General features: G+C 51.6%; 1 protein-coding gene across 1 annotated transcript in view; it reads left to right on the top strand.

Moving 5' to 3' along the window:
- Nucleotides 1-12782, top strand: part of ADCY1 (adenylate cyclase 1) — a gene marked incomplete at its 5' end in the record, with an annotated part of 120431 nt that overhangs the window by 80481 nt on the left and 27168 nt on the right. Inside the window, 6 exons of the mRNA XM_082846256.1 lie at nt 4588-4782; nt 4928-5025; nt 5907-5991; nt 10786-10875; nt 11412-11668; nt 11951-12077. Of these exons, the coding sequence (XP_082702382.1) occupies nt 4588-4782; nt 4928-5025; nt 5907-5991; nt 10786-10875; nt 11412-11668; nt 11951-12077 (852 nt within the window). The remainder of the gene's footprint in view (nt 1-4587; nt 4783-4927; nt 5026-5906; nt 5992-10785; nt 10876-11411; nt 11669-11950; nt 12078-12782) is intronic.

The following is a 12782-nucleotide window of genomic DNA, read 5'->3' as shown; positions in this document are numbered from 1 at the left end:
TTTCTCATGGATAAACTAAATCCAGAGAACAGGCAGTTCAAGGCTAATGTGGTGGCTTCACAAGCATCTTGACCAGACCCTTTCTCTTTCATTATTCTGGCTTGGCTGCTCTGTCACCTCATGACCCAAGATAAATGCTGGGGCTCCAGTCATTGCATCTGCATTCCAGCCAGCAGAAAGAAGGCAGAGCTGGCAAAAGGCATATCTCTCTCCTCTTGAGGATGCTCCCTAGCCACACTTCTGCGTATAGCTCATTGGCCAGAACTCAGCCACACAGCTGCACCAAGCTGACAGGGGAAGGGGAGAAAGGCAGTGCATTGGCTGAGACCAATGCCTTTATAGAACTTGGGTTCTGTGACCAAGGGGGTATGAATGTCGGGGAGACTGCCAGCAGTCTCTGCCACGCACTTGCATCTGAGACCCTGACATCGGTGGGTCCATGGAAATGTGCTGGTGTGGATTGAGACCCAGTGGCTTTCTTAGTGGCAGTGATACAGAACATTTCCATCACCACCAAGGTCTCGCCCCGCTCGTGGTCACACCTTCTCCCTCCTCACAGCCATCCTTAACCCTGGATCCCACTAATCTGTTCTCCATCCCTATAACTGTCACTTGAGAATGTTGTATAAACGGAATCACACAGTGTGTGACCCTTTGAACTTGGCCTTTCTTATGCTCAGCTCTATGCTTGGGTCCTTCCAGGTTGTTGCTGGGATCAATAGCTCCTTCCTTTCCGTGGCTGGCTGGTATGCCGGGTTGGAATGGACCACCTTTGTTTAACCACTCACCTGTTGAAGGGCATTTTGGTTGTGTCCAATTTTGACTATTACAAATAAAACTACTATAAACATTCAGGTACAGATTTTTTACGTGGACATAAATTTTCATTATTTTTGGATCGATGCCGAGGTGTGCCATTGATGGGTCATATTTGGTTTTGCTTTTTGTTTTGTTTTTTTAAGAAACCGGCAAACTGTCTTCCAGAGTGACTGTACCATTTCACAATCCCATCAGCAACATATGCGTGATCCAGTCTCTCTGCATCCTTGCCAGCCCTTGGTCCTGTCATCACTTTTTTTAAAATATATTATTGATCTAATAAGTGTGCGGTGAAGTCTCCTTGTCATTTTATTTTTATTTCCCTGATGGCTAACGATGTCAAACGTCTTTTCAAGTGCTTATTTTCTTTTTTGTGTGTGTGCTTTTTTGTTCTTAACAACTTTTATTACCAAAAGATGCATGTTCCCTGTTAAAATTGCTAGCTGCATACTGATCTAGGAGCGTTCTCTCAACGGAAAGAGTCTTTATTCTGACTTTTATCTTTCTGACATTGTAAGAAGATTTTAATATCACTGATTTATTATTCCCCTCTGCTGGCTGGTGAGCTTTTTTCAGCCTGACAGTTTTCAGCCAAACTGTCTGTACAGCATTTCATCTACAGATCTTTACACATGTGCAAAGATACAACAAACAAAGCACGGGGGAGAATTGTGACAGTGAATTTCCAAATGGTCCTCACAAAGCTACTTTACTCCCCAAATTTGAGGGGAGTAAGAAAAACTAAAATACAAAGTATTAGTTATGAAATTAAAGAGATACTTCATACTGTAAAGTAGATACAGGCTAGCTCTGCAAGGGAATGACCTTTAATCCACTTTTAAAAAGAAATAAAAAAGGGCTTCCCTGGTGGCGCAGTGGTTGAGAGTCCGCCTGCCGATGCAGGGGACGCGGGTTCGTGCCCCGGTCCGGGAAGATCCCACATGCCGCGGAGCGGCTGGGCCCGTGAGCCATGGCCGCTGAGCCTGCGCGTCCGGAGCCTGTGCTCCGCAACAGGAGAGGCCACAACAGTGAGAGGCCCGTGTACCGCAAAAAAAAAAAAAAAAAAAAAAAGAAAAAAGAAATAAAAATATGTGTTTATGTATTTCAAGATTTAATCCCTCATATAAAATGCTATGCTTTAATATTGATCGAAAAGCGAGTGCTTATATTTCTATCCATGTGTTTTTTTGGCCACGCTGCCCAGCTTGTGGGATCTCAGTTCCCTGATGAAAGCCCAGAATCCTAACCACTAGGCCTCCAGGGAGCTCTTCGTATGTTCTCTTCTTTGGTGAAATGCCCCTTGTGTCTATTGTCTGCTTTCTAACTGGATTTTATATTTTCATGTTTTGTAATGTGATCCATTCCGAGTGAATTCTTTTTATAAAGTGTGAGGTTTGAGTTAAGTTCCTTTTTTTTTGCTAATGGATCTCCAATGGCTCCAGCACTATTTGTTTAAAAGCTTTGCTTCTACCATTGAATTGCTTTTGCACTTTTGTCAAAAATCAGTTGACCATACTTGTGTGAAGCTATTTCTGGCTCTCTGTTCTGTTCCATTGATCTATGTGTCTGTCCTTCTGCCAAAACCATATTGTCTTGATTGATATAGTTATATAGTGAGTCTGAAAATCAGTAGAGCAATTCCTCTCACTTTATTCTTTTTAAGAAAAATGAGCTATTCTAATCCCTTTGCTATTCCATTTAATATTTAGACTAAGCTTGTCTAGCCACAAAAAAAAAAAGAATGTCCTGCTAGGATTTGACAGGAATTGACAGTGCGGGGAGGATTGACATTTTCACTATGTTGAGTCTTCTTATCCATGAGCATGGTATGTCTGTCCATTTATTGAGATCTTCTTTGATTTCTTTCATTGGCATTGTGTAGTCTTCAGCATACAAGTTCTGTTGTTAGATTTACACCTAGTATTTCATCTTCTCAGTGATTATAAATGGTACAGTATTTTAGTTTTGGTCTTCAAACGCTCATAGCTAGTATAAAGAAATATGGTTGATTTTTTATGTTTATCTTTTATCCTATGACCTTGTGGAACTCACTTATTTGTTCTAGGATTTTTTTTCCTCCCACTGGGGTTTTCTGTGTAGACTATCATGTCTGTTTCTATCATGTCTGCAAATAGGGACAGTTTCATTTCTTTCTTTCCAATCTGTTTTCCTTTTATTTGCCTTCCTTGCCTTATGGCACTGGTTGGGGGCACTGTATTGTATTCAAGGTGAGGGTGAGCCAGAAATCTCTGCCTTACTGCAGATGGTAGAGGGAAAACCTTTTACCTTTGAGTGTGATGTTAGCTGTAGGTGTTCTGGAGATGTGCTTCATCAAGTTGGGGAAGTTCCCCTCCATTCCTAGTTTTCTGATCATTTTTATCATGAGTGGATATTGAATTTTGTCAAAGGATTTTTTCTGTATCAGTTGATATGACCATGAGGTTTTCCATGTGGTGGTTAATATGGTGTTAACACGATGGATCACGTGGATGTTCAAATATTTAAACAGCCTTGCATATCTAGTAAAGGTCATGGTGTAGGCCTCTACTTATATATTGCTGAATCCTATTTGCTAATGTTTTGCTAAGGATTTTTGCATCAATATTCATGAGGGATGTGACCTCAAAAGTGGTTTTCCTTTTTTTAATACTGTCTTAGTCTGGTTTTGGTATCAGTATAATACTGACTTTATTATTTATATAAATTTATTTATTTTATTTGTATTTATTTTTGGCTGCATTGGGTCTTCATTGCTGCCCGTGGGCCTTCTCTAGTTGCAGTGAGCCAGGACTACTCTTTGTTGCGGTGCGCGGGCTTCTCATTGCGGCAGCTTCTCTTGTCGCGGAGCATGGGCTCTAGGGGTGTGGGCTTCAGTAGTTGTGGCATGTGGGCTCAGTAGTTGTGGTTTGCGGGCTCTAGAGCGCAGGCTCAGTAGTTGTGGCACACAGGCATGTGGGATCTTCCTGGACCAGGGCTTGAACCCGTGTCCCTGGCACTGGCAGGTGGATTCTTAACCACTGTGCCACCAGGGAAGCCCCTAATACTGACTTCATAAAGTGATTTGGGAAGTGTTGACTTCTATTTTCTGGAAAAGATTATATAAAATTGATGTTAATTCTTATTTAAATGTTTGGTAGAATTCACGATGAAACCATCTCAGCCTGGAGATTACTTTTGCATGAATTTTAAAACGATGAAGTAAATTTCTTTAGCCATTATAGGGCTTTTCTAGTTATCTTTCCTGTTGGGTGAGTTGTGGTAGTTTGTATATTTCAAGGAGTAGGTAATTGATCTAAGTTGTCAAATTTATATGTGAACTATTGTTCATAGTATTTCCTTATATCCTCTTGATGTCTCCAGGGTCTGTAGTAAAATTATATTTCTTTCCTGAATTTGTTAGTGTCTTTCTTTCTTTTTCTTTGTCATGCTTGCTAGATATCTGTTGATTTTATTGACATTTTCAAAGAACCGGTTTCATTGCTCTGTGCTGGGCACTGTCCACTGCACATGAGCGGGGTCCCTTAACCCTCCACATGGTACCACTGCACAGGTGCCATGTAACCCCACTTACAACACCAAGGATGAGATAACTCACCTGGGATCTCGCTGCCAGCAGGTGGTTGAGGCGAGATTGCATCTCAGGTCCCCAAACCTGGCCCCCCAGACTCTGCAGTGGGCGAGGACCCAGGAGGAGGGAGCATAAGAGCTCTTTTCTTTAATAAGTGGAGAATTTGACACTATCTCTTCCTTTCTTTCCGTGACGGGCAGCGGAGGGCATTGAGAACAGCCTCAGAAAAACTCAGAAACCGCTCGTCTTTCTCTACAAATGTTGTCCACACCACCCCTGGGACACGCGTCAACAGGTACATCAGCCGCCTCCTGGAAGCCCGCCAGATGGAGCTGGAGATGGCGGACCTGAACTTCTTCACCCTGAAGTACAAGCAGGCTGAGCGAGAGCGAAAGGTGAGTGTCGGGGGGCTCTGGGGGGGCTGGGAGTGAACGTGGGTGGCCCTTCTCGCTGTAGTTCTAGGCATCCCTGGCGCCCTCGGGAAGACCTTGGCATCTCCAGGAAGCTGGGTGGCTGACGGTCCTTTTCTGTGTCTTCTAGTATCACCAGCTTCAGGACGAGTATTTCACCAGCGCCGTCATTCTGGCCCTCATCCTGGCCGCCTTATTCGGCCTTGTCTACCTTCTAATAATCCCGCAGTAAGTACTGTTCCGGGTCCATCAGTCAGAGGAGGTCACCAGGAGTCCTTTTCTTTTCAAGTTCAGGTTCGACTCCCGCGGTCACACTCCTGCGGTGCCCTGGCCTTTGGGGACGGCCTGAGCCACACACCAGTTCTCCATTTATCGGAGGAACTAGCTGAGCACGCCTGATGGCAAACGTGTGGAACGCTCACTCGCAGTTTCTAATTTTAAATGTGCTCAGTTCTCAGACACCGTATATTTTCAGTGACTCTGTCCACACCACATGCGCCATTGACCTCATGACAGCGTCTGCAGCAGGAGACAAACAGGGCACCAAATGGGCACCCTGGTGTCTAGGTGCTTCTCATTTTCAGAAACGTTAAAATGAGGAAAAGTAGGCTTTGGAAAGGAACAAAAGCATAATGATTTTAATAACATTTAGTCATCGTCCCGAGTGGAGCAATTCTCCTGTGAGTTTCCAGAAAATACATGGAAGCCGCCCCCCCCCCACCCCAGGACACTGTGGACACACAGTGGCCATCTGCACGGCCCTATGTGGGGATACAGCTTTTTCTAGAAAAACCCTTCCCAGTTGACGCCCAGTAAGAGGGTGGTACCCAGCAGCCAAGTCTGTGCAACCCCAGCCCTTCCTGCATAGGGAAAGCATCTCTCAGGCACTCCCAGGACTAGAGAGACCCTGGGGGGCTTAGAAGTTGGGGTGGACACAGGAAGGGCTCCTCCCCTAGAAGAGAGCCAGCATGGACAAGTCCCCAGAGACCACTGTTCCTTCCTGGGGGCCAGCGACTGGGTGAGGCAGGGGAGGAAGGGTGGGTTCCCAGGCATTTCTCGGGCACACCTTGCCCGGCCAACCTGCAGTGCCCACGTGTCTTCTGTCCTAGGAGCGTGGCCGTCCTCCTCCTGCTGGTGTTCTGCATCTGCTTCCTGGTGGCCTGTGTCCTGTATCTACACATCACCCGGGTCCAGGTATATGTGTGCTTGTGTTCTCTACCTGCTTGTTACCTAGTCCAGGTACCAGTGTGTGTGTGTCTTGCACCTGCACATCACCTGGACAGGTAGGTGCATGGCTTCTGCCTGCCCTGTTGGCAGGACAGGTGGGGTAGTGGAGGCAGTTCGTCTGCTTGCCTACTTGGCAGGCGGAAAGAGCTGTCCGTGTATTGGGAGTTCATGAAGCCCGTCATGATATGCCAGGTGCAGTTTGGGTTTCTGGGAAGGTGCCCCATGGACACAAGGGTAGGTGGTTGGTAGTGACTGGATAAAGGAACACAAGGTGTGACGCTCTTCTCTGCGGATGGAGCGTCCCGTGGCTTGTCGTGGGTTCCCGTCCTAGCCTGGGGCGGCCACGCTCTCGAGGATGCTTCATTGGCCTTGGAGCCAGGGCTGAGTGCATGGCCCCGTGTCGCCCATGGCTCCTGGAAGAGGGCTCTGTCCTGGTCCCGCACGCCTCTCTCCCATCCTGAACCTTCCTTTTCAAATGTCCCCTGTCCCCACTAGACCCCCACGTGTCACGTCTGACCGACCCAGGGTTATTTTTGCACAGTTGTTGAAAACAGCTACTTCTTGAGAAGATCGGCTCTAGTTTTATTTATTTAAATTTTTTATTATTCATAGGTAACTTGTTGAGTTAAGAAAAAGTGCTATTTATTCAAACCACATTCCCAGCTCTTTGATTTCATGATGGAGTGGCGTCTGGTTTGGTAAACTGGAATTTCCCACTTCAAATAAGATTGCTTTATTCACCTAATTTCAAGTGAAAGCATGGCAAGTGGATGCTAATTTCTTAGCCCGTCCCATTCATCCCCCGTGTTCAGAATCTGTGCACCTGGTGGACAGTTTTCCTGGAGGAGGTGACCCTGGCTCCCCCAGCCCCTTTCTTTCCACCCACATACCCCTCCTTGCCCTCCCCCATGGGCTTGAGCATTTTTTCTAGGTGTGCGATTTTGACCCATTGCTTCATGGGTCCGCTCAGAGCGATGATCAGGAAGCAGCGGGGTGCAGCGTGCATGGTCCTGGCAGCAGGCAGCTGCAGGTCGCCCGGCCAGCGCACGCCAGTTCAGGGGCCAGTTTACACACTCGCACACTCCCCTTCGCAGGCCCTGCACCGGGCTCTGAGCTCACCATGGGGCTTGTGCAGAAGACTGGGCGCCAGGCGACAGGAGGGGGCCAGACAGCAGGCAGGCTCTGGCTGGGGAGGGTGGGGACAGGCAGCGGGGGCAGGGTCGTCCCGCAGAGGCCAGCACGTGCTGAGATGGGGAGACGTGAGTGGTCACGGCTGTGCATGCAGGCGGGAGGGTCCATTGCAGCTGAGCATCCCCAAGAAGACCTGGGAGTCAACTGGGCAGAGTGCCTTCCTCTGTGACGTAGAAGCGGCCGCAGCCAGGGCATGCAGCCGGTGTGGCAGCTCCATTGCTAGGGGCTGCCAGCGCGAGGGCCTCAGTGTCTCCGTCCGTGAAAGGGACGGGGACTGGAGCTGATATTCATGATGTACTGGGAGCAGGGCCTGGCACACATTCCTCCCGTATTTCAGCCTCACTTTTCTGTCCGCCGTCCCAGTCACCCCTTCGTGGTCCCCTGAGCGAAGGTACCGCTCAGGAGGTGGGGCTCCTGCCTTGGGCTTCCTGCCCTCCCTACGGCCCTGGCAGGGCTGGCCTCCGGGGAGGAACAGTGCCCTGCCCACCGTGCCCCCGGCCTGGCCCACCCTAGACCCCGTGAGCCGCCTGCAGGGGGTGGGGAAGGCAGGGAGGAGGTCTGCAGTGGTGGTGAGATTCCACTTACACTGGACATCGTCGATGAATGGACAGTGCCTGGGAAGTTAGAAAACCTGTAGGTTTTCCCTCCTTGGAGAGGGAGATGGAGCCTCAGCAGAGGACAGTGACCCTCCGGGGATAAACTCGAGGGCTCTGCTAGCCCCTGAGAGTGCCCCGCCGTCCCTGTGACGCATCCTTTTCTACCTCAGCCCCAGTGGCTTCTGCAGTGCATCTGTGTGGGGTTGAGTTCATGTATTTAGCATAGGGTAAGTCATATTTTTTAAACTTCAAATTGCAACTCTCTGGTGGGCTGTGAAATTGGGGGTTTTTTTGCTTGTTTTTATGTGTGGTTTTTCGGTTTTTTTAGGTTTGTGTGAGATGTGAACAAAAGGAATGGAATAGGAATGAATGAAAATGCCATCCTACATCAACTGTAGTCAGGGTTTCTCGGAAGTTTGCTTCAGTTGTGTGTACCTGTGCGCCGTAGTGTAAAACGCAGTTCTTACTACACTTGATCTTAGCCAAAGACTGATGCCAGGTTTGATGCCTGGTCAGAAGCCTCTGAAGCCCCGCCCCCATGGGAGCACGTGGTCTCTGGCCACGCCGTGTGCTTCTCTGGGCCCTCAACACGCATGGGCGGAGAATAAGCCCGGAGCGCAGAGGCAGGGCTGAGTGGAGAAGGCTGCGGTTGTGTAGTTGTCGCCTTTGCCTAGGTCGTTGAGACTCTGCAGCCACGCGGCTCCGGCGGAGTGTCGCCCGCATTAGGACTGACCTTCCACGGTGCCGGGCGGTCACCCCTCCGTTCGCCGGCCATCTGGCGCGGCCGCGGTTTCTTCCGTGTGTCGCGCCCTGGTCACAGCACGCTCCACGGCTCCGCTTCTCTGCAGAGCACAGGGCAGGGCCTTGCTCTGCATCCCCTTGCCTCGCGACCTTGTCACACTGCTGGGGTCCTTTGTGAAATTCAGCTCAGGCTGTGAATCCCCGTCTGACCGTGGGGTCCCGGGCGCTCAGCCTGGCCATTGCTGCAGAGTCCCTTCGTGAGACAGTGACAGCATGCTCTGAGGATGTGGCAACGATAGACAACCCCCTGGGTCACCTTTGACTAATTGTGGGTCACGTTCTGGGGGAATTTTCCATTGTTTATGTCAGATCAGCTACCTTTTTTCTGTGTTATGACAAACTGCTTTTCATGCTGTTTTTAGGTCTGTGGAGATGTGTGTGTGTGTGTGTGTGTGTCTGTGTGTGCGCGCCTGTATATTTGTTTTTTTGCTCAAGAACTGATAAGTTGACCCAAATTAACTGTAAGAAAGGCGGCCAGCAGTCTTAAAATGAACAGACAGCCCTTCTTATCATGCCTGTGTTCCTACCCCTCTAGTTGCTCCCAGCAAACAAGCCCCAACTCCAGGCGGGTCCTTGTGATTGTCATTATTAATTTACAGAGAGGTATTTTAACTCGTGTATTCAATCAAACACGTCTGTAGGATCAGGCAGTTAGCATGGAGTGAAGAGGGTCTCAGTACCCCGAGGCTGGCCGTCACAGCTCTTCACCATTGTGTGATCCAGGGAAGGCCTTAAACAATGTTATTTTGCAGGTAACGGAAGAGCCAGCTCAAATGGTCTTAAATGATAAAGGGAATTTATTGTCCTCTATATTCAGAAAATTCAGAGGGAGGGAGAGAGGGAGGGGAGGAGGGTGGGCCCAGGGCTGGTTTTATCCAGTGACTCCATTCAACTACCTGAGACCAGTTTCTCTCTGGGTCTTCTAACTGCCCCTGTGTGCCGGCTCAGCCCAAGGCTGCCCTTCCTTGGGTGGCCCAAAGGCATCAGCAACCCAGCTGTACATCCACGTCCACCCTCCAGGCCCGGAGCGGGACACACCGTGGGCTGGGCTTGCCCAGCCTTGGCTAGTGGCCCTCCACTCATAGCCTCCCGAGAGACATTTGTCCTGTTTGCACCTCTCCCGCAGCACCAGGGGCCAGGCCCCACTCCTGGTGGCACCCTGGGGGCTCCTGAAGCCCACCCGGCCAGAAACAGCGTCTCCAGGGTTTGCTGAGTAAAAGGGTGAGCAGCCCGTGCTTCTTGGGGCTGGGGCAGGAGTCCCCCAGAGCATCCACGGCCTTGCCCAGGGCTCAGTGGGAGAGAAGACTGGGATGGGCGTGACGCAGGTACTAAGACAGTGGGGCTCACACCGCCGCAGAACAGCTCCTCTGCGTGAGGACCTCAGAGGAGATCTGTGTTTCAAGGAAAATACAACAGTATTGAAGCCTAGAACTGGGACCCAGATCCACATCCACCACTGTGTGAGCTGGAGCGTCCCACTCTGTCTCCTGGACTGGAGAATGAGTGGTGTCTGGGCCGCATTTCCTCACCGGTAGAGCAGGGTGGGTAATGATTCCGACTTCACAGCGGGGAGGATAGAGGGATAACCGTGTAGATGGTCCCGGGCTCCCTGGCTGGTCGGTGTTTTCTGTAATCTCCCTGTGGTCTCTATTTTCGTTTTCGTTTCTAATTTCAGAAGTGTGAGTCTCAGAAGAACTTCTTTTATCCATGACATCATTTTTTGAATATTGCGAAATGTGTTTATTAAATAGACTTAACATAAGACTTCTAATAACTTGACAAAAATTTTATAAAGCCCGTGTGAAGAAAATGATAAAACTTAGTTAAAGCATGTAAGACACAAATAAATGGAAAGTCTTACCATTTCTGAGATAGAAGGATGCAGTATTCTGAACATGTCAAGGTAATCTGTTCAGTGATTGTCCGTGCCACTCAGCGTCACAGCATCTTTTTAATTTAAAGACTTCAGTTTTTGTCTTTTTTAGTTTGGGCAGCTTTTCCACCGGGGAGATTAATTCTATGAAAACAGCCAAGAAAGATGTGTGAGGGATGAGTAGTCGGTGAGACTCTAGCTGCCTACAGGTGGCTCTCAGCATTCTGCACTGTGATTTACTGTGAACACGATCGACTTTGTAACTAGAGGCCGTTTTTTCAATAGCATTTTGTTGTTCAGTGTTTTCCAGGGTGCCTGACGATCCAGATTCGCACCGTCCTGTGTATCTTCATCGTGGTCTTAATCTACTCCGTGGCCCAAGGCTGTGTGGTGAGTGTCTCTGCTGAGCACGGGGCTGGGCGTGGTGAAGGCCGCCAGGCGCAGGTACGTGGGGGGCCCTGCGGGGACCACCCTGGAGGGCCTGGCCCTGGGCTGGGGAGGGAAACAAGGGGATCAGAGGTGGGCCTGGGGGTGCTCAAGGAAGTGCGGGGTGGGAAGGGGACGTCACCCAGTGCAGGACACGCGATCCTCCTGGGAATGGAGGCCCGGCCTTCACAGTGCGCAGAGGATGAAGCTTGGGCAGAGAAACAGGAAGGAGGGGGTGGGGGGAGGGACAGGATGGAGCTGAGTGGTTTGGGAGGATGGTAGGGGTCTCATGCCCCCAGGCCCAGGCCCTTGGGAGGCTGCCCCCTCTTGGGTGGTCAGGAGACTAGCAGGGCCGGGAGTAGGCAGAAGTTCCCAAGGCCCGGTTGATGGCGCTGGGGGAGCGGGTTGGAGTGGGAGGCCATAGGGGGCTGGGAGCAGGGCGCGTGAGTGTCCTGAGTGGGGCTCCTCCCACGCTCCTGGGTCCTCTGTCCCCCTTCCAGGTGGGCTGCCTGCCTTGGGCCTGGAGCTCCAGTCCCAACGGGTCCCTGGTGATCCTGTCGTCTGGGCGCCGGGACCGTGTGCTGCCCGCCGCGCCCTGCGAGTCTGCGCCCCACGCCCTGCTGTGTGGCCTCGTGGGCACCCTCCCGCTGGCTGTATTCCTGCGGGTGTCCTCCTTGCCAAAAATGATCCTGCTTGCCGTGCTTACCACCTCCTACATCCTCGTCCTGGAGCTCGGCGGGTACACGAAGGCCGTGGGGTAGGTACGCTGTTCCGGCTAGAGCCGGTGGCCAGGCATCGCCTGTGTCCACGCGAGGGGCCCTGTGTTCCGATTTGCTGAACAGAAGCTCGCCGGTGCCGGGGCTTCTCCCTTTCTTCACTTGGACCCACGTTCCAGCCAGTCCTCGGGTTTCCCCGGGGATGTGGCTCTCCGCCCGGGTCAGTCCCGGGCGCCGCTGGGGGTGTCGCGTCTGAGGGGCCTCTGGGGACCGGCCTTGCGTTCGGGACACTGACGTGGGTTTCCTTCCTTTTCTTCCCCAAGGGGTGACGCCGTCTCAGGCCGCAGCTTTGAGCCGATCGTGGCCATCCTCCTGTTCTCGTGCACGCTGGCCCTGCACGCCCGGCAGGTGGACGTCAAGCTGCGGCTGGACTACCTGTGGGCCGCACAGGCAAGAGGAACCCCTCTGCTTCCGTGGGGTGGGGGGGGCGGGGGCCCCTTGGGAGAGGTGTCAGGTGGGGGCTCCCGGCTGGACGCTGGCGGCTCTGTGGGTGGAGCCACTGGGGCTAAGGAGCAGGAAGGCAGGCAGGCGGGGGGCGGTCTGACGAGCCCTGTGCGACGGTCAGAGTCTGACTGCTTGCCAGCCGTGAGCAAAGGCGTGCTGGCAGAGGGGTGACGGTGCAGAGGGGCTCGGCCTCCGCTGGCCGGACGCGACAGCGGGTCTCATCAGGCTCATGGAAAATTCCTGAAGCTGCCGAATCCCGCGTGGCCCGCTCCAGATTTAGGTCTGTGGTTGGGCGCCGGGACCTGATGTTTTTACAGTGCATGCTGGGGAATGCTGAAACGAGAGGGAGAGACACGGAGGAGTAGCAGACCCGTGAGCTGTCCTGGGCCCTGAGCCCCGGTGTCAGACGACGACCCCAGAACACAGGCACACCGGGCATACCCAGGGCCACTTCTGGGCCCAGCCCAGGTCACGTGTGGTGTGGTGTGTCTCCGAGCCCCCTCATCACCTGTTCCTTGTCCCCTTGTCACCTGCTCTGTGTCCCCGACTCTGGGAACAGAGGCCTTCCGGCTTTCTGGTCCAGAGGCCAGACTCCATCTGTGTAACTTGCACACTTCCTGGCTCTGGACACATTGCTTCCCCTTGGTTTCC

Source organism: Leucopleurus acutus (assembly GCF_964270905.1).
Source record: "Leucopleurus acutus genome assembly, chromosome: 9".
Lineage (NCBI taxonomy): Eukaryota > Metazoa > Chordata > Mammalia > Artiodactyla > Delphinidae > Leucopleurus > Leucopleurus acutus.
The sequence above is the reverse complement of the archived record's forward strand: the minus strand, read 5'-3'. Positions and strand labels throughout refer to the sequence as shown.